Source organism: Podarcis melisellensis, assembly GCF_964234715.1.
Source record: "Podarcis melisellensis genome assembly, chromosome: 3".
NCBI lineage: Eukaryota > Metazoa > Chordata > Lepidosauria > Squamata > Lacertidae > Podarcis > Podarcis melisellensis.
The window spans coordinates 53,048,469-53,069,703 of record NC_138530.1 but is presented as its reverse complement, the minus strand read 5'-3'; the positions used below and the strand labels follow the sequence as shown (position 1 = coordinate 53,069,703).

At 44.6% G+C, this 21,235-nt stretch overlaps 1 protein-coding gene across 1 annotated transcript in view; it reads left to right on the top strand.

Moving 5' to 3' along the window:
- FNDC1 (fibronectin type III domain containing 1) overlaps nucleotides 1-19,073 on the top strand; it is an 87,298-nt gene extending 68,225 nt beyond the window's left edge. Inside the window, exons 15-19 of the mRNA XM_081906761.1 lie at nucleotides 784-863; nucleotides 4,806-4,835; nucleotides 13,966-14,127; nucleotides 16,148-16,270; nucleotides 18,086-19,073. Of these exons, the coding sequence (XP_081762887.1) occupies nucleotides 784-863; nucleotides 4,806-4,835; nucleotides 13,966-14,127; nucleotides 16,148-16,270; nucleotides 18,086-18,201 (511 nt within the window). The 3' untranslated portion in view covers nucleotides 18,202-19,073. The remainder of the gene's footprint in view (nucleotides 1-783; nucleotides 864-4,805; nucleotides 4,836-13,965; nucleotides 14,128-16,147; nucleotides 16,271-18,085) is intronic.
- The last annotated feature ends 2,162 nt before the right edge of the window (nucleotides 19,074-21,235 follow it).

The following is a 21,235-nucleotide window of genomic DNA, read 5'->3' as shown; positions in this document are numbered from 1 at the left end:
GGCCGAAGGAGCCAACGTTTCTCCGCAAACAGTTTTTCCGGGTCATGTGGCCAGCATGACTAAGCTGCTTCTGGCGAAACCAGAGCAGCGCATGGAAACACCATTTACCTTCCCGCCGGACCAGTACCTATTTATCTACTTGCACTTTGATGTGCTTTTGAACTGCTAGGCTGGCAAGAGCTGGGACCGAGCAATGGGAGTTCACTCCGTTGCGGGGATTCGAACCGCTGATCTTCCAATCACCAAGCCCTAGGCCAAGTGGTTTAGACCACAGTGCCACCCATGTCCCACTCTATCGCATATAAAACACATATAAATTGCTTTTTCTTTAGCAGTCTAGCTGAGTCCAAAGTCTGCCAAGTCTGTACACATGCCTTAGTCTCTCTCTGGTTACCTTTAGTATCTGATAGTCTACCCAGTTCTCCAGAACCTGGTATGAAGCAATTACTGCTACATTTTGGAAAGAAATGCATTCTGACCTTCCTTCAAGCCCAATGGCCCAGCTAGCTACAAATTCTGACCTGCACTATTGGATAGCTATAGGGTGCAGTAGGATAGTTTCCTCATCAGAATTGTGGACTTAGATCTAGATAAGCTACCTTACTACAATGTAAATTCTGACATTTCCTTGTACGGTGAACCACAAGGGCCAATGCACTTTAGATACAATGTCACACAGCGACTATCTGTTTGACATTTCGCTAACTTCATTATCATAAATGGATTTAGTGCCATTTTCATGGATGGTTGTGTTCTCTCTGCCCTTCTCTTTCTCTTCTTTAGGTATTACTTTAGAGTCCAAGCAAAGAATCCCTATGGTTACGGACCTATAAGCTCCTCAATCTCCTACATCACAGAATCAGGTATGCTTTCACAAATGTGAACATTTTACCTCCATGCTACGGAATTATGTTCTTGCTTTTAAAAACTTCCATTGATTTCAGAAAACCCCAGACTTTCTCTAATTATATTTGTAAAGAACAAGACCTGACATTCTTGTAGTGTTCCTCCCTGCTAATGTTTTCCCAACTCTGCCTGAAGCTACAGGGCAGGTTGCCATAGTTGAAAATCTAAAAATACTCCATGAAATGTATAGAATAATATTGTTTAAGCCCCTTGAATATAACCAAGTGAGTAGAAAGAGTGCAGGAATCATTGTGATTTTTGGAACGAATGAAGGAAGACTAGGTTTTGATGGAAGAAAGTGGTTAAGGAACAGGTTACTATAGGACCCAATATACAGTATAGGCCCCAATAGTAGAGCGTAGGTGAAGAGAGAATTGAAGAAAAGAAAATTAGCCCCAAAGAAGACAACTGGAGGTGGGATGTATTGTAAACAACGTTGCATTTCAAGGTCATGTTGAGAGTTAACTAAATCTAGCACCAAAGTTAAAGGAATTAAAGAAGGGTCAGCCATCATGGTGCCTTCCAGTTGTTTTGGACTGTACTCCCATAATTCCTGACCACTCGAAATGCTGTCTGGGACTGATGGGCACCATGTTGGCTACCCCCAAATTAAACCATGCATGTGTTTGGAATTTCTGCCAAAGAATCAAAACTCAAGAGTCAACCTTTATGGTAGATATGGGTCAGTCAGTACATTTGATGGTTGCCATTATACCACCTCTGTGCTAATCCCACAGACAGGAAGTGCTCACATTAGGTTGCTGGATGTGTGAACCAGCTCTGCCTTTTGAAATAGAAAAGATGGAGACAGGGTGGATGGAGACAGGCTTGTTGGGCAGGCAATAAAGCAGAGAACAGGGACAAAGAAGACCCAGGAGCAAGATAATTTGGTGGTATGGGGAATCAGAACAGAAGGGAATCTCCCAGGATCATTCAAAAGCATGTGGCTAATTCATAGATTCCTCCTGATTGCATGCTGACAAATGGTCTAAACATGCATAGAAAAGTAAAGCATGGTTTTCAGCAGGTGATAGAAGCAGTAGCTGGTACAATCCAGAGGTTCAGCATGAACCTTGCAGAATCAAGATGACATGTCAGGGTTCCAAGCATCCTCTGCCAAATGAGAGGAAGTAGGTCATGGAGCTTTATCCATTTCTAGTAGAGGAAGCCAACTCTTAACTAACATTTCTGACTAGTTCCTTGTGCAGGCCAATTGTCTTCAGAGCTGCCTGGTGTGAACTTGGATATCATTGCCCTGAGAATTGGGAGGTTAATTTAAAAAAAAATAAAAAAGGATGTTGAGTGTGCCTTTGCTAAATTGGCGAGACACTTAAAATTAGTTTTTTAATTGTGAGCAGCTGAGCAGCTGGAGGTAATTGTCTGGAAGGAATATGGGAAACAATTTTCCATTTCAGTTTTTTACTCTTTTGGTTGAAGCTTGTTCCCGTTTCATAATGGCGATATTTCTTTGACAAGGCTTTTTAAAGAGGTTTTTTTCTTCTTTTAAAGCATAGTTAAATATTTTATTTCTTTTATTTTTGCTGAGATGGTTGCTTAAAGGCCAGCCAGCACAGTTAAACATCAAAATACAATGTGTTGACCCCTTAACAAACTCAGGATAATCACTGGCCATTACTGCCACAGACTTGGGCCCTCCAATAAGTTGTTTTTTATTCCCGTTCACCCCTAAACCTGATTCTAGAGTTCTTGCCATAGAAGTTATAGGCACTTTTAGCTATCAAAATGGTATTCCTGAAAGTTAAAAACTTCAAAATCAAGTAAAGCATTTTATATAATGGATTTATAGGAGGGCTGTAACATTTAAACGATTAATAGTTCAGTCCTGTACTTGTCTACTTAGAAGAAGGTCTTATTGAGTTCAGTGGGACTTACCCCCCAGGTAGGTGAATTGCTGCCTTAATCAGGTAGAATTAAAAAAACAACAACTAAAACTAGGCAGTATATTTTTTATACTGATTAACTAGGCAGTATATTTTTTAAAGCACATAATTTTTAATACAAGTTGGTATAAAAACTGAAGGTGGCAAGCACACCCTTAAAAAAGACGTCCCTCCTTTTCTCTTACATTGGAGGGAATGTCTATTCTTAGATAGTGTCCACTGCAACACATGTATGCAGCAGCCAAAAGCAAAGCTTCTTGCTTCAGAATCACTCATTTTGCTCATGCAGGCTTAATAGAGCAACTACCGTATTTTTCTGCGTATAAGACAATATTTCCCCCCAAATTTTTTAAGTTTAGAATTGGGGGTCATCTTATACAGGGAATGTTGCAATTAAATATATAAATAAATAAATACATGCTGCCATCCATATTCTCCCCCTCTCCCCCAGCCTCCCGTCACTATTGGCCTCACGACAAACCCTGGCCTGGTACTCCCCCCCCAGCAGCCCCCACTCTGGACATTGTCCTTTCCACCTGGTTCCCTGGCTACCCAGACCCCCCCCCCATTCCCCAAGCGCACTCACTCAGGCAGCTCTGGCAGTCGCAGCTCCTCGATCAGCATTTGCATCTGCCGGCGCTTGTGGAGTAAATACGGTACATACCGTAAATACTGAGATGAAAGTGCAACACACAGTCTGGAGAGCTGGAGCTGCAGCTACAGTGGAGTTGCACTGAGCTGACAGGAGCAGCCGCCATTACACAGCTTGCCTCACTGTTTGATGTTTAAATATATGGTACTAAATATACCAGTGTTTTGAATATTTAATAAAATATCAAAGTTGTTCTGTTTGGTGTTTAAAATATTTATTTCTTAATTTTGGGCTCAAAAAAATAGGGGTTGTCTTATACATGGGGGCGTCTTATGCACAGAAAAATATGGTAACTGATTAATGGACTAGAATTCTTACAATGAACAGACTTGAGAGTTATGAAATTGGGCAACAGCCAGGTTAGTGTTTTGTTAGTAAGTAAGGAATGTGTTGCATTACTTTTAAAAGTGTATCATGGGAATGGATGAAAGCATTCCCCTTAGTCCTAAGAATAATTTTGTCTTGCTGAAAAGCAGTAGCTAATCACACCACGTATGTGTGGGGGTGTTTGTGTGTTACAGGGCAGCATGATCTAGCCTTGCTATGCCACCTGCTGAATCTGGCAGGCTTGACCCACCACTGCCATCTGCAGATTCGGAAAGGGCTTTATGCACATGGCAATCTATGCGCAAGAGCTCCTCCCTGCAAGGGGAGAAGGAACCCTGACTGTCTATCCAATCTAGTGCTCACAACACATGGCTAGCAACCAGGAGTGATGGCAAAAAGCAAGCCTAGCCCTCTTTGCACATTCTTTCACATTTTCATGAGAGTAGAGTTTTCTGAATGGTTAATTTGGAGCACCACCTTTCCCTGTTCCATATTGTAATTGTGTTTCTCTTCCTTGATCCCCATTCAGCTCTTTACAGCTTGCTATCGTTGCAGATGATGCAAGAGTTATTTGCCAACATCATCCCCTGTTGAAATGGTTGGCTTATTATTCAAATGACTAGCTTGACATGTCATGGTTGCCAAGCTACTGCTCAACACAACATGGTTTTCTCTACCTTCCCCATGCCGTGCAATTGAAACATTGCCACGTTTCAAAAAAACAAATCCATAATAAACAAATATGCTAATTTTACTCACATAAATGAAAAAAAGATGGTTATAAAGGCAAACATAATGTAAATACTTTTTGTAAAAAATAAGGAATATTGCATACTCAACTATTTTTTTGTAGACTGACTTGCGTGGGAGTATTTTTGCTTTCAAAATAAACAGGAATAAGAAAATTAACTTTTGCAACCCACCATTTTTGATGTAGCATTTTGGTTTTTATTTTGGCTTCAGGGGATATAAATCTTCAGTATAAGCCACTCATGCATTTTCTTGTTCCCTCTTTATAGATAATCCTCTACTTATTGTCAGACCACCGGGTAAGTCTCCTTGCTGTTTTCAGATATTATCTTGTCCTGAGTACTGCAAAAAATAAGGTTGTGACATTGGGCAGCTGACAGAGAAATTTAAAATTATTGACTTCCTTTGAAAGGGAGAGAGGGATATAAGCTTTACGAATAAACAAGAGTGCGGAAAACTGCCCTTTCACCTGATTCTGTTATCTGCTTCCTTTATGCTTTCTGGGGCAGTCAAGTTCTGGAGACAGGATACTGAGTTTTAAAGTTTGGATAGTGCATTGCTGTATGTCCATTTTTAACTGTCTTATATATCCATTTACATTTATTTATTTAGAACAGCCTTGCATTTATGCACTGGCCTGGTAAGCACAAGTGACAAGGAATTGCATGTGGTTGGGTGGAGAAGGGACAGAGCTCTCTACAGGAGTGGTTTGCATACTAGGGCAGGACCACCCACCCAGTACTCAGATCTTTGCTGTTTACCTGGATCAGCCTGGGATGGGATGGCGTGTCCTCTGAGCCCAGACATTGCTGCTGCCCCAGCCTGCTCTAGGTAAGCAGCAACAGGGAGTGCAGATCCATCGAACCACACATGCCACTACCAGTGTCCTCTCTCTCCTCTGCACCCAGCATAGAAACCAGGGAGGTTGCTGGAGGTAGGAAGCTTCCTCTCTGACACCTTGCAATGATGTGCATTAGTAATAAGAGAAGTTCAGGGGGCTGCTGAAGATGATCTGGAGTTCTGTTCCCCTCCTCTGCCTGCTCCTGGCAGGCTACTAAAAGATTTTGCAGGCTAGTAACTTTCATGGGATATTTTCAAGGCTGATTAAAAACATATATACCCCACTTTTCACCACACAGTTTGAAGCATTTTGAAAGCTGCTAGATATCGAAAACATCTTTTTGCATAAAAATGGGAAACCTTTTTGAGCTTGAGGGACACCTTCCCTTCTGGGAAACCTTCCAAGAGCCACATGCCAGGGTGAGCAGGGCTGGAGGTGAAAGTGGGCAGAGGAACAAACGTAGTTTACTGTCAGGGAACTGACATCTAAAGCGCCGGAGGCGCAAAGGCTCACTGAGGGTGAGAGAGCAGTAGCAGCGGAAGAGGGAACCAGTAGAGGGCGAGCAAGAACTCCAAGGGAAAGTGAGTCGGAGGGATGGCTCAGAGACGCTTCAAGCGAAACCAGTGGGGAGGTCTCAGGACCTCCTATAGGGACACCCACACCTCGACGGAAACTGTCACGCCGAGAGGCCAGACGACGTGTTTCCGTTAAGGAGCTTTTATGTTGGAAACGTTTCCGAAAGCAGCCACTTTCGGATTCTACTAGTGATTGACGCAGCCATGCTGGAGGGGCTCCGTCACAGGCAGAGGTTTGAAAGCCTGATCAAACTCTGAGGGACTTGCATTTTACGCACAAGCAGCTCATCGTCCCATCACAGCAATCCGAAAGACTCCGAAAGCCAGCTTGTGCAGGGAGAAGCATCATGAGCAATCCAGCCGGAACCGGGGAAGCAGGAGCAGCTGGAGGAGGTCCAAGCCTGGAAGAAAGGTACAGGGCGTTGGAGATCCAGTTGGCGCTGCAAACGGCGAGGCTTGAGGAGAGGAGGGCTCAGGATGCAGAAAAGGGAAAGGAGAAAACCACCCCGCTCGCCAGAAAGGTGCCAGGATTGGTGCAGAAATTCGGGGGGGATCCCAGGAACTATCATGCCTTTAGAACAGAGATGCAATACGCTCTAAACTTGCAGTTTGATGACTTCCCCGATGAGGAATCGCGAGTGGCGTATGTGATTGGCCATCTCGAATCCGGGGCGAAAGATTGGGTTAGACCCCTGATGGCAGCGAATAATGAGATCTTAAAGGACACGAGGAAGTTTTTTCGTGCCATGGACCTGATGTTTTCCAGCGATATTGAGCAGGGGGTGGTGCGAAGGCAGTTAATGGCTTGCCAGCAAGGAAGCAGATCTGTCCGTGAGTACTGGACTGAATTTACCATGTTGATTCACAAATTGGGGTGGGACCTATCGGCGGAGCCCATCCAAATGCTTTTCGAAGAGGGGCTTTCTTCAACCGTCAAAGATGAGCTTTCCCGGGGCCCCAGGGCGGAGTCTATGGACCAGTTAACCAAATCTGCGCTGGCCATAGGAGCGCGCCAGGAGGCGAGGGCTATGGAAAAGCGGGAAGGGAAAGGAGACCGTTGGAGGGAGTTCCGCATTCCAGACATTCCAGAGCCACCTTTCCCGCCGGCAGAGCCGATGGAAGTTGGAACAGCGCGGGCGCGCGCAGTTTCAAATCCCAGTGAAGGGCGGAAAAAGGAGGGAAAGAGCGCCAAGAGATGTTATCTCTGCCAACAGCCAGGGCACTTTGCCAGAGTTTGCCCACAAAGAAAGGAATGGCAAGGGATGGCAGGAGCTGTTGGGGGAAAGGAAGAGGAAGGCAAGGAGCAAGTAAAAGCCAACGCCTGGCTGCCACCGTTGGGGCACAGCAGCCAGGCCAAAGAGCAATGAAAGTGCCCATGCCAGAACCCCCCAGACCCACTTTAGTGATAGAGGTGTTACTAGAACTGCCAAACGGACACCCACTAAAGGTCAAGGCGCTTTTGGATTCAGGCAGCTCCTGTAATTTCATGAGTAAGGAGTTTGCAGCTGAGCACCAGATACAGACTATCCCTTTAAGTAACCCCTTGCAGGTGACTACGATTGACGGCAGAGAGCTGTTGGGGGGAGAAGTTAGCCAACAGACTGTCCCGATGATAATGAGAGTGGCAAGGCACACCGAACAGATAGCGTTTAATGTGGCCATCCTGGGAGGAGCGCCCATCATTTTGGGGATGAGCTGGCTGGCGCTACACGATCCGCTAGTGGGCTGGCATCAGAGGGTGGTCTCCTTTGGGTCAGCGCATTGCCTAGAACACTGCAAGGAGGGGAAGGTTTCGGGAGGAGACAGAGTCACCCTAGCGGGGATGGAAGTGATGGACAAAGGGAAGGTGCCCCCGCAATACGCAGATCTGAGCAACGTATTCAGCGAAAGGGAAGCAGACAAACTGCCACCGCATAGACCCTTTGACTGTCAAATCAACCTACTCCCAGGGGCCCAACTCCCAGTAGGCAAGCTGTACGCCATGTCAGACAGGGAGATGCAGGAGCTGAGGGAGTTCATTGACAAAAACTTGAAGCGAGGTTTCATCAGAGAGTCCCGAGCGGTGGGGGGCAGCCCAGTGTTCTTTGTGGACAAAAAGAACACAGACAAACCGAGACTGGTGTGTGACTTCAGGGCCCTCAATGCAGTGTCGGAGCCCCTGGCTTTCCCTATGCCCCGAATTGATGACATTTTGACCAGAGTAAGGAAGGGAAAGATTTTTACAAAACTGGACCTGCGGGGGGCGTACAATCTGATACGCATAAGGAAGGGAGATGAATGGAAGACCACCATGTTTACCCCGTTGGGAGCCTTTGAATACCTCGTTATGCCCTTCGGTCTACAAGGGGGCTCCGCGTGTTTTCAAGCTTTTATAAACCACGTTCTGGGACCTTTGCTCTACAAGAATTGTGTGGCCTTTTTAGACGACGTGTTGGTGTATTCGGAAAATGAGGAACAGCATGTGAGGGACGTTCGAGAAGTGTTGGGCAGGCTGCAAGCCAACCAGCTGTGGGTGAAACTGGAGAAGTGCCAGTTTCATACCAAGGAGGTGGAATTCCTGGGGTACCGCTTGTCAGACAAGGGATTGGCCATGGATCCAGGCAAGGTCCAAGCGGTACTGGAATGGAAGACACCGAAGACCAAGAAGGACGTGCAAAGATTCTTGGGATTTGGGAACTTTTATCGGAAGTTCATCAAGAACTTTGCCCACTTGACGGCGCCCATCACCGACTGTCTCAGCAGCAAGAAGAAATTTGTTTGGACGGCAGAGGCGGATCGAGCCTTTGAAGAACTGAAAAGGGCTTTCGCCTCGGAAGAACAACTTCTGCATGTGGATTTACGAAAACCCATGAGAGTGGAAACAGATGCATCCGACCGGGCGGTAGGGGCGGTCCTTCTTCAACCGGGGAGGAGTGCGTCGGAGTGGAGACCGTGTGCCTTCTTCTCGCGGAAGCTGAATAAGTCCGAGAGGAATTACACGGTGTATGACAGGGAACTACTTGCCATTCACGAAGCATTCCGGAGGTGGAGACATTTATTAATTGGGGCACAACACAAGGTGCAAGTGTGCACCGACCACAAAAATTTAGAGTATTGGAGAACAGCTCGAGTGCTCAACCAACGACAAGTGAGATGGGCACAGGAATTCTCCAAATTTAACTTTGAGATTTGTTATGTGCCAGGCCCAGAAAACGTCAGGGCGGACGCGCTCTCACGCAAACCAGAATATTGGGAAGGGGAGGGGGTGATCGAAGAGAGACATGTCATCCCGGAGGACCGCTGGGTGTGTGGGGCGGCGATGGTGGGGCAACGAGAACTGGTGGAGGAAACGGAAAATGATGAATATGCCCAGGATAAGCTCAGAGGTCTCAGGGGGGAGGGCGAGAGCCCCGGAGGTTTTGAGGAAAGAAATGGGGCATTGTATTACAAAGGGGCACTGTATATACCCGAAGGTGAATTGAGGGGGAGAGTACTCAAGCAGTTGCATGATAGCCCCACGGCGGGACATTTTGGGCAACACAAGACCATGTGGTTGGTTACCAGGGAATTTTGGTGGCCTAAGGTGAGGGAAGATGTAAGGGAGTATGTAAGAGGGTGTGACCAATGTCAGCGAGCCAAAGGGGAAAGAAGGGCGCCGGCAGGGTTATTAGAACCTTTACCCACACCAGAACGGCCTTGGGAAGCGATATCAATAGATTTTATGACGGATCTGCCAAGGTCCAAGGGGAAAACAGCCATCATGGTAGTAGTAGACCTGTTAACTAAGATGTGCCACTTTGTAGCATGCTCACATGCAGTCACAGCGGAAGAAACGGCGAAGTTGTTTGTGGAACATATCTTTAGGTTGCACGGGGCTCCCTCGAGGGTGATCTCAGATCGAGGCAAACAATTTACTTCCAGGTTCTGGAGGAAGCTCATGAGCTTGTTACACGTGGAAGTCAATTTTTCAACTGCCCGGCACCCTGAAACCAACGGGCAGGCGGAAAGGGCAAATGGCATTCTTCAACAATATCTTAGGTGTTATGTCAATGACAGAGAGAACGATTGGGTCGAAAAGTTGGCGTTGGCAGAATTTGCCTACAATAATGCGGAGAATGTGTCCACAGGGATGAGTCCCTTTTTGGCTAATTACGGGTGTCACCCCAGGGCATTTCCAGGGGAAGGAGGGGAGAGATGGAGCGTCCCAGCGGCTGAACATTTTGTAGAAGAGATGGAAGCCATCCATCAGCAGCTCCAGCTCAACTTAGAAAGGGCTAAGGCACAATATAAGAAGCAGGCAGACAAGAACAGAAGGGAAGGTGAAACCATAAGGGTGGGGGATCAAGTGTGGTTGTCAACCCAAGGGTTGCCGTTCAAAGGGGGTTGTAAGAAACTGAGGCCCAGAAGATTGGGACCCTTTGAGGTGATTCAGCAGGTCAACCCGGTAGCTTTCAAACTCCGATTACCCAATCACATGAAATTGCACCCAGTGTTCCACAGGTCGTTACTGTCACCATACAGGGGAGGAGGTGAAGGGGAGCACGTCAGGGGACCAGCCTTGGAAGAGAGGGAACGCCGCAACCATGTAGCGGAAATCCTCGATTCCAGGTGGAAGGGAAATCAGGTGGAGTATTTAGTGGCGTGGGAAGGGGAACCGGAGTCAGAAAACACCTGGGTAAGTGCGCAGGAAGTCAATGACGAGGTTTTAACAGAAACGTTCCATCAAAGGTTCCCGAGGAAACCTCAGCCGATAGCAAGGTTTAGGAGGGAGTATTTCGGCACCACCGATGAGGAAGAGGAAATGGAAGGGTTCGCGGAGTCGGAGTTGGAAGAGGGAGTGGACTCTGATGACGAAGAGTACCTAGAGAGTAGGAACAGCAACAAGTGGAAGGAAGTGTTTGCGACGTCGGAAGATGAGGGAGGTTCTTTCAAGGGTTTTACCTCCTCACCGCCAGTAGGAGAGGAGACGGGAGGGGGTGAAGGGGGCCCTGGAGGGGAGGTGGATGTCAGGGAACTGACATCTAAAGCGCCGGAGGCGCAAAGGCTCACTGAGGGTGAGAGAGCAGTAGCAGCGGAAGAGGGAACCAGTAGAGGGCGAGCAAGAACTCCAAGGGAAAGTGAGTCGGAGGGATGGCTCAGAGACGCTTCAAGCGAAACCAGTGGGGAGGTCTCAGGACCTCCTATAGGGACACCCACACCTCGACGGAAACTGTCACGCCGAGAGGCCAGACGACGTGTTTCCGTTAAGGAGCTTTTATGTTGGAAACGTTTCCGAAAGCAGCCACTTTCGGATTCTACTAGTGATTGACGCAGCCATGCTGGAGGGGCTCCGTCACAGGCAGAGGTTTGAAAGCCTGATCAAACTCTGAGGGACTTGCATTTTACGCACAAGCAGCTCATCGTCCCATCACATTTACCTTTGTAGACTAGGCTAGTTTCTACATACCCTCTTTCTCCTCTGCCCTGACAAGAAAGTGGCAGTCTCAGAGCTCAAGGACACAATCCAGCTAGGCAAAAATACTCAGGGTTTGAAGCAGGCCACTGAGGGGGTGTGGCCTGGAGAGAATAGGTGTTCTGAGGGCCACATAGATAGGTCTGGAGGGCCACATCCAGCCTCTGACGTTCCCCACACTATCTCTATCTTTTAAGGAACTTTAATGGGAAATGTGAACTAAGATATATTTACATGCAATTATCTGCTACTATTAAGGCTTATTATTGGAATGATAATTTACCCCAGAGTTTTGTGCCTGATAACTCAGAGGTGCCAAATAACTCTTCCAAGCAGAACTGAACGTATAATGAAAACCACATGGCATGCTTCACAGCACCAACTATGGCAAAGGATAGCCAGTTTCACTGAGATTTGTTCATGGGGAGACACTATGCTGATGAATAGCAAGGGAATGTTGAGTGCTCTGATTCACATTCATTGTGTAGTTTTCTTTCCACGAACAGTTCATTGTTTTGTCCGCACTGAGAATATTCTGGCTGAAATGCTGGAAAGAATGGCACATGTGAAAAAACTTTTTGGGTACAAAAGAAGTCCCGTTAAACTCAAGTCAGTTGTACTGAAGCCCGTCTCAGCCAAACTCAATGAGACTACTCCTGCGTGTTATTCACGAATTTATGTGTGTTTACAGGATTATGGTGTGCTTCTTTTGGAGTCAAAAGAATCGATTAAAGAAAAGACCAAATGTTGCTTTGTCTTTTCTCCTTTAAAAAATGTGGTTCCCATCCCATGGAACAGTTGCCAACAGCATAAGGGAGACAGAGCACAGGGGGAATGCCGTGAAAACAAGGAAACAACAACTTTCACATTGTAACCTTCCCTTGTCCCGTTCGTGGGTAGAGTAGCAGTTATTATAGAAGCAACATAGATTTTACTGTTTGATCTATTTACAGCTTGTAGCCGAGAATTCTTTTATGTGTTCAGTCTGTGCTGATATTTTTATAGTCTGATCCAACACTTAGGAAGTCCAAGTATTTAGTGCTTATCGCCCGATCAAATGATTTACTGCAGGCATGGGGGCTCAGGGGCAGGCACAGGACTCTACCCCCCACATGGACACTGCCCTATTTATTTCAGTCAATGGGGCAGCTCCCTATGTATTCACAAAACTACGATTTACATCTGAAATGATCCGGTTGGCGCTCTGCTGCCTATGTTTACACACCAGAGCTCATGGGACTTTGAATCAGGACAACTGATGTCGGCTTGAGTCCTTACAGATTCTCACAAGCTTCCCAAGAGGTGGTGAACATTAACCCTTTTCAGGCATGCTGGGACAGGAAGGGATGTGGTGGCAAGGCTGGCTAGGTACCAATGGCACAGTGGAGCCAGTCAGGCACTCCTGCTGGTAAGCTTCCACCATGCCACTACTGCGCCCCTTCCAATCCCAGTGGGCTGCAGCAACTCAGCCAGGTGGCGGTCAGGTGAGCAATGCATTCCCACCATGCCAGCCACCACAGCTCGTCGCCACTCAGATCACTTTGAGACCTTTTGCTGTGGTGTAGACTATAGACAGCCACGGGAAAGGAACCAGGGACCCACTCCCTCATTTGGAAGCATCATCATAATACAAGGGTCGTGTGAGTTTGCTTTTTTAAATCCAATTGCTTCTGTATAACTAGATAGTGGATTGGGCTGTCAATAAGTGGCAGCATTTACTTATTGCCGCCACATAGTTTGAAATGGCTAACAACAGTTGCTGTTCAGAAAAGACCTACTTGGCTTTCTTGCTTTTGTGCAGTCTGTTTTGATTTAATGTTAGCTTTAGGGGAGGGGGAACAAAACAGAATTTCAGTTCAAGAAAAAAACCCCTCAAAAGTGGTTATGTTTCTAGTCTCATTTTAAAATATCAAGTTAACACCGAATAACAATGCACACCGAAGTCAGTAACCCTTTTATGATTTGTTGGCTTTAGCTCTCTTCATTTTCTTTTTCCTTTTAAAAGAAATACAGAACCACAAAAATAAAGTTGTGCTTAAATCATTGTTTTGACAAGAAACCATCTTTAAAATGCCCATTACTGCAACTATCCTAACAGGATCATTTTACAGCTGTCCTGGATTTCAAACACATTAAACTGTATTAAGATTATAATGTTAATATACTTTAAAAAGTTAAAAGCATTGGGTGGTAATGTTGGACACACTATTCTGTTAAGTACCAAGGAAACAAAGCACATCTCAATTTCACTAACACAATGACATGATGCTATATTACATTATATTATTAATTCATTCTAAGATATTGACAACTGCCCTGAAGGCTCAGTGGAGAATATGAGGTTTATGCCATTTGTGACTTGGGCTACAGTCCTAAACATATTTAATTGTAAGTCAGCTCCATTAGATAAAATCAAGAGACTTCCAAGAAAATGTCTTTAGGAATGGATTCATATGTTGGTTATGAAGACTTTTTATGGCCTCTGAAAATAGAACATCAATTAAGATATGATGGTTAAGATAAACAAGCTAAGAAACTTGATAACTGAACTTTTAAGTCTGTTACTTTAACTCTTTTCTTAGGTGGTGAACCAATCTGGATCCCATTCAGTTTTAAATATGACCCCACATATTCCGAATGCAGTGGCAAGCAATATGTGAAACGGACGTGGTACAGAAAATTCGTAGGTGTTGTTCTTTGCAATTCATTGAGATACAAGATTTACCTCAGCGATGACCTAAGAGGTATGTATCTGGGTCAACAGAATTATGGCTGAGCCAAAATTCCGTATTTAGTGCGAACATAGCTGCTGGTAAACCCCAATCCCCCTAACATAACAAGAATCTATCCTTTCTTAGAAATTGGTAGGGAAATACTGCCCCACTTTTGCAGGGGAGGGTGATTTTTAGGTTATTGGAGGAATTGAGTGTGGTAAAAAGAAGCTATGCTTAAGACTTTCTCAAATGGGGTCTGGCATATAATCACATGAAGTGTGGCTGGCCATTCTTTCTCTGTGTGTGCTTACATTCGAGTAACTGTGGCTGATGATCTGGGGTCTTACTTAAAAGTGAAATAGTGTCTAGGCTTGTGGATGTTGTAACTTCTGCCCCCAGCCTGATTTAGAGCCTTCCATTTGCATCCTATGGAGCCTTAGCTGTAACCTAAAAGATATAAAGTACTGCCCAAGTTGGTTGATTGGGTGTTTCTAGCCCAAAATCTCTGCCCTCAGGTTTACAACCCAAAAGATGTGACACAAGAGGAAAAGGGAGGAAGTGGTGGGGAAACAAGCTCAGGCACCAGTTTGCAAAGTTTAGACATGTGTAGCATGAGAGAAAATACTAAAAATGCATATTTTGAGAGGGAAATGCGATTAAAATGCACATTTGAATGTGCTTCTTGTGCAGTTTTAAAATATTTATAGCAGAAATAAAAAGACTTATGAGGGAACACATGCAAAAATGACTGGGGCCAGAAATTCATAGTTTCATCCAATCCTAGTTGAGTTGCTAAAGCTCAGTTCAATTTTCTAAGCCAGCTTCAGTATTGCTCCCCCTGCTCTGAAGTGTGTGCTTCCCTCTTCTGATGAGAATATGCTGCTACTTCATAATAATGTGCATTCTTAATTGTTGGTGTCTGTCTGTCTTGGGAGACAATGGAGGAGTGGTCCTTTGGGGGTGAAGTCAAGCTGTTGGACAATTGCAACGCCTGCTGTGGCTGTAGAGACTGGTATGGGAGAGACATGTTTTGTTGTAGCTGGGGCAGATGGAGATGCCCAGTTGTGCTGCTGCAGATGCACCATGGCGTTTCTTCTTTCTGCGCTACTCCCAGCGGACATTCCTTCTCTGGTCACTGCATTCTTAATTACACTTTTTAAATTACTCCTTCTTTAGTTCATTCTACCACTGTGCTGGTAGCTGCTTTAAGAGGCAAAGCTTTCCCATTGCATTAAGTGCAATTAGTTGATGTGCATTCTTAATTGTACATCAACTAATTGCACTTAATGCAATGAGAAGGGAGTCTTTGCCTCTGAAAGCAGCTAGCAGCACAGTGGCAAAATGAACTAAAAAAGGAGAAGACACGAGATCTTCAAGTGGGATTCTCAGCCAATAGCAGACATAAAAATCTGTTTTACTGACTTCAGGAATGTTGGCGAGGACCACTGGCTTCCTTTCATACTGTGCCAGTGGATTCTTTTACCATAACGCTCCTATTATTTCAGCTATATTCAAAAATAGCCAATAAGCCCACTTTCGAGACCTGCACCCTTCATTTCTAGATTAGCATTACTTCTGTCTGAGCCCTTCCTTGCCCTCTCATTAGACCGAAAATTCAACTGTAATCTGTTGCTTAGGCAAACTATTTAAACCAGAGACATTCTAAAACCCTTAAATGTCTGGATGGGGGTGCCTGGATGAGGATGTATGGACTTTTGGACTGACATTTTAAAGCACTTCCTCACCTTTAATTTTTGAGTGCAGATAGAATTTTTGTCTTTGCTAAATTTAAACAGAGCTGGCCCCTAACTTGAAAGTCTGATGCCTCTGCCAGCCTCAGCAGAGTCTGCTGATATTTCATCTTTACAACCCAGAGATACTCAGGTTTGAGTATCCTGGTGAAGTATACGGCTCCAATCTAAAAGAGCTCAACAGGGAACAACCCCCATCCATTTTCAAATGTTTTCAGATGCCTATTCTTGCGCATGACCCTCTGCCCTTGCTGAGTTGCAGCAGTTGCAAGCTCTAACCCCATGTGCAACTTTTTCAGATACATTTTACAGCATCGGAGATAGCTGGGGAAGAGGTGAAGATCATTGCCAGTTTGTGGATTCGCACTTGGATGGAAGAACAGGGCCACAGTCATATGTAGAAGCCCTGCCTCCAATTCAAGGTAAAAAAGAAAGCAACATTGGTAGTATGGAGTACCAGAAATCTACACTACACAGCAGTGGTGGAATGGACTGTAGGCAGATTGCAGATTGCAGGTGCTCAGCATTTATGATTCTCAACAAGCTCACATATTGCAGTTGCAAGCAAAGCAATCATCAGACAAATGCATTGAATTGATTCTGCGCTATAAATTGTCTGCTCACCTTTGATGGGTTTTGAGGCACAGGTTATGAGAATGGTGGTGTTCTTATAACCCTTTTGTTCTGAGGGCAGAAAATGCAGGAGTCACAGGATCATGCTGTGCTTTGCAATCTAAGCAAGGGCAGCTAATCCAGATGTGCCTGGTCTAAAAAGCAGAAATATGAGACACAAGGAAAGTATGGAACTGGCACAGTGATCAGATAGAACACCACATATGTGGAAAACAATGTTGGGAAGTCTGTTAATGCTTTAAGCAGCCACTTTTTCTCTACAAATAGCATTTTTGATGTTGCTTTTACCCTGATACCTTTGACTTCTGTTTTGATTGTGACTGCTGATATTCCAGCCTCCCTCATTTTCCTTACTCCTCTATGGGAAACTAAAGTCCTTTCCTAGGTAAGCATATTTTGGGGAGCTTAATTATCCAAATTACCGAATTATTCTGGGGCATCCTTACACCTTGCCACAAAGAGATGCATTTGCTGTAGGGAAATCTCATTTTTCCAACACTCAAATTGCATGGACAAAAAGTTATTTTTTTCTCCTGCTAGCACACTCATAGCTACGCAGAATGCAGTTAGCATCATCACAAGTAACTGAACTCCTTCATGCCTGTCAAATTCAGTAAGCTACATGGCTGGATCTTCCCATGCCACTCTTGTTTTTGCTTTGTGAAGTGTGAAGTACCAGTTTCTGTGCCACAGCACTGGGAGATGCAGGAAACCTGAAATATGGAGCAATATGTGCAGAACAAAGTTGGGTATTGGGTGTGAATGAATTGTAGGTCTAGAAACAGTACTGATTACCCAAGAGGGTTTCTGTTGGGCATCTAAGGTGCTTCTTGGAACAGTTGCATATCCTTTTCTATGCAACTGTTCCAAGAATGCCCAACAGTTGTGTGCCATGTGCAATAACACAATGGCAATCCAGTGAGGAAGGATATGGCATTTGAGGTGATTTCCCAGACAGCAGGATTAGACCACACTTTACCGTAACATTCCCATGTCATGAAATTCTACTCAATATTGATCCAGAGCAGAACTCCAATGTATAGTTAGCAGAGCAAAAACTTAAGCACATTGCAGGATCCCCCAAAATAGAACAGAGGCAATTATATTTCATCCAGCAGAGCTTTACTGCTACTGAAGGCAAATGAACATAATGGTCACAAATCCAATACATTCAGGATTAGCACAGTTGATAAGAAATCCAGTTGCAGCAGACTCAGCTTAAACTTACAATAACTTATAATAAGTCTAAACCTTAACACTATATGCCGAACACCACACCAGAGGGAAAGAGAGCTAGAAAGAGAAAGTGAGACCCACGATCCTTTTGGCCTCACTATTATAGTCAGCATGACCTTGACTGAAAGAGATAACAGAACCAGTTTAAGCCAGCTGTACTCAGCTTCTCTGAAGGAATAACCCAAACACCATGAACCTTCGGCTTGTTTCTTTCAGACAGTGAAGCTTCCGGAACCCTCTTGAATTAATTAGAATAGGAAAGATCTCTACACATCAGATCAATACTTTCTGCATTAAGAAATGCAAACCGACATCCTATGATGATGATGATGCTAAGATACTAAATGCCGTTATTTTGACTCCTACAGGTTATTATCGCCAGTATCGGCAAGAGCCTGTATCGTTTGGACGCATTGGATACATGACACCTTACTACTATGTGGGCTGGTATGAGTGTGGTGTGCCTATTCCAGGGAAATGGTAACCGTGCCAAGGTCTTCCTGCAATGATTCAGCGCAGTCCAGCCAGCAGTGCCTTTTGAATGACTGTCATTGGAGGACTCTAAGCAGTTGGTTTGGCAAAGAAAGGAAAAAACTGAAACACAGAAAGGATGGAACTAGTGAAGAGTCGACAATAGACGCGGATGAAACTCCATGTTGTGTAGACTTTTGTAAACCTAAGTCTATGGTGCTGCTTGATTACTCTGCTTTAGAGCACAGACAGGAGTCCTGCCTTCCTTCTCCTTGCCTCTAAAAGGCATGGAGATGTATCTACAATGGGTGCTACCTGTGCTCACTGAAACCTCATATATTCGGCTAGCCACGAAAAATCGGAATGGTGATGTATCTTGCAAGGAATGACTTAAGCATGCTTTGCTTGCATTACGGAATGCTAACCACTTTCCACTGCTATTAACCGGATTCTCTGCTGCCTTCCACTGGCAGAGTCTTATGCTTCAGAATGTTGCTGTGCAGCCATGCCGTGTTACTTAAATGCCCATGAGAACCCATCAATGTTACTCAAGACTTCTCCTGTGGGTTTGCACATTGCTGCACGATATACCGGGTCACTATGTAAATTCAACTTATAAAAAGCAGCCAACAACCACCAGTACTGTATGCTTGCAGAAGTATTTCTTAGAACTGAGGTTTTCTTGTTGATTTAGATGACTATGTGTATGGGAAGGTTTTATGTAAAAGGTGCTATTAATTAACAAGTCTTCTAAAAAAAAATCTGTGAAAAATATACTATGCACAATACATTAACCATGTAAAGAAACAGGCTTCTCTTCTTGTGAGTATTGTTGAACTGTAATGATGTTGATGTTTGTATAAAATAGAAGAATTCAGCACCGGACTCCGAGCAAGTGATGTTTCAATGGGGGTGATTTATTTGGTACATTTATCAGTGTGACTAATATCCCAATTTGGATGCAGCCCAGCAATATAACAGTGTGAGAGCCAGTGTGGTGTAGTGTTTAAGAGCGGTAGTCTTGTAATCTGGGGAACCGGGTTCGTGTCTCCGCTCCTCCACATGCAGCTGTTGAGTGACCTTGGGCCAGTCACACTTCTCTGAAGTCTCTCAGCCCCACTCACCTCACAGAGTGTTTGTTGTGGGGGAGGAAGAGAAAGGAGAATGTTAGCCACTTTGAGACTCCTTAAAGGGAGTGAAAGGCGGGATATCAAATCCAAACTCTTCTTCTTCTGTGCGAATTAAAGCCACGCCCAATGGTCTTTAGAGCTTAAGAGGCAGCGTCACAAATGACTTAAGCTGAAATACAGAGAAAAGCTGGTCTTACTGGAACCATATGTGATTTCAGGTGCAATTCCACATTTGCTCAGTTGTATCCAGTGGAAAGCTGCCATTGACAAATGCCTCAGAGTGGGGCAATGTTCATTAGGGTTGCAGGGGGTGGGGAATGGTTCAGTTCACTCTCCCTGAACACTGTGGCCCCAATCATGCCCCAATCCATTTTTAGAAGTGCATATTAAATACAACACATCGTTTAACATAGGGCCCTTCCAGACTTGGGAGTGGCTATAGGCATTATTGCCATCTGGAGCAGTATTCTTGCACTGTAACACAGCAAATGAGGGATTAAAAAAACCCCAAAAACCAAACTGGAACATTTGTGGAATAAAAAGTTACAGGATTTCAGCAGGGTTGTGCACTGGTTGGGAAAGAAGCAGGATGTCCACCCTGAAACTGTTGCAGGCACAGACAAGCATTGAAAGCAGGATTGCAAATAACTTCCCCAATACCAACTTGAGCACAAATCTTTCACAATAAAAAGGATGCCTGGAGGGGTCTGTAATGACCAGTGTAGCTCTCAATGTTTCCTGCATGTTTCCTTAAATCCAAGAACGTGGTTTTAGCTAGGTTGAAACGTTTTATTCAGCACAGCTCCAGATGACTCCAACATATAATTGCTCTCCTAAAGCACGTAATAGTATTTGTTAATTGCATTGATTTTGGTTATATCTCTCTGGATAATGTCTATAGAGCATGAGGTCATGCAACCCATACGTCAGAAATGCTTGCACATGAAACTAGTATTTAAATGTTTTGTGTGGAACAGGAAAGTGGGTCGGTCATATTTTATTTGAGTACTCAAAAAGAAGGTGCACTGATTTACTGAAACAAAAGGAGATAAAGCATCCCCTAAGGAAATATATACAATCTCTGCAATGTTGTTATAGTGAAAGCAGCATATACCTCTGCCCTCTGCGGACTATGAAATGAAAAGACAGCCCACTCAGTGAGTGGAAAGTTAAATAAGGAACATGCCTTCATGTTATTTTTATTCATCCCAATATAACCTGCTCTATACAGTAAAATCTATGCAGTAAAAACAAACAAACAAATGGACAACGTATGTTCCCAATACTTTCTTTTCCAAAATAAACTTTATAAGTGTTGACTTCCCACCACACCAAAACAATACAAACATGTCCTTAAGCTTGTATATACCATCTTCTCCTTCAGGGTTGTGCCTATTGCCTGCAATAGTGTTCCTCAACCTTGGGTCCCCAGATCTTTCACCATCTCCAGCAGGACCTCCCTATGAGCTATGTATGCAAAACCTGAACTTGCTGGTATTTGATTGAATGTCACTGGAAAATAGCAACAATTGGGAAGCACCCAAAGAGTTTTAGTAGCTGAAGCCAATGCTACGGGCTCTTTCAGGTCTGGCATCTTCAAGCAACTGCCAAAGACCTACTGATACCCTGGGCCCCCTTTCCCAACAGTTTGATGAGCACTGGGTGGCTGTCATTGTGTTGTCCAAAATAATCCACAGAAACCTTATGATCTGTGTGGTAGGACTTACAAATATTCCGTCCCCCACCCTGCATTTCCACCTCTTCTGCTTTCCTTCTCTACCGTTTTAAAGAGTTGGACTCTTTCATTTTAGTTTCCTTGAAATGTGGCTTTATCCAAACTGTGACTGAAATGTGAAACTAATTTCTCCAAATATTCGTAATAAACTAAAAGGCAAAGTTAATAGACCTCTCCCATAA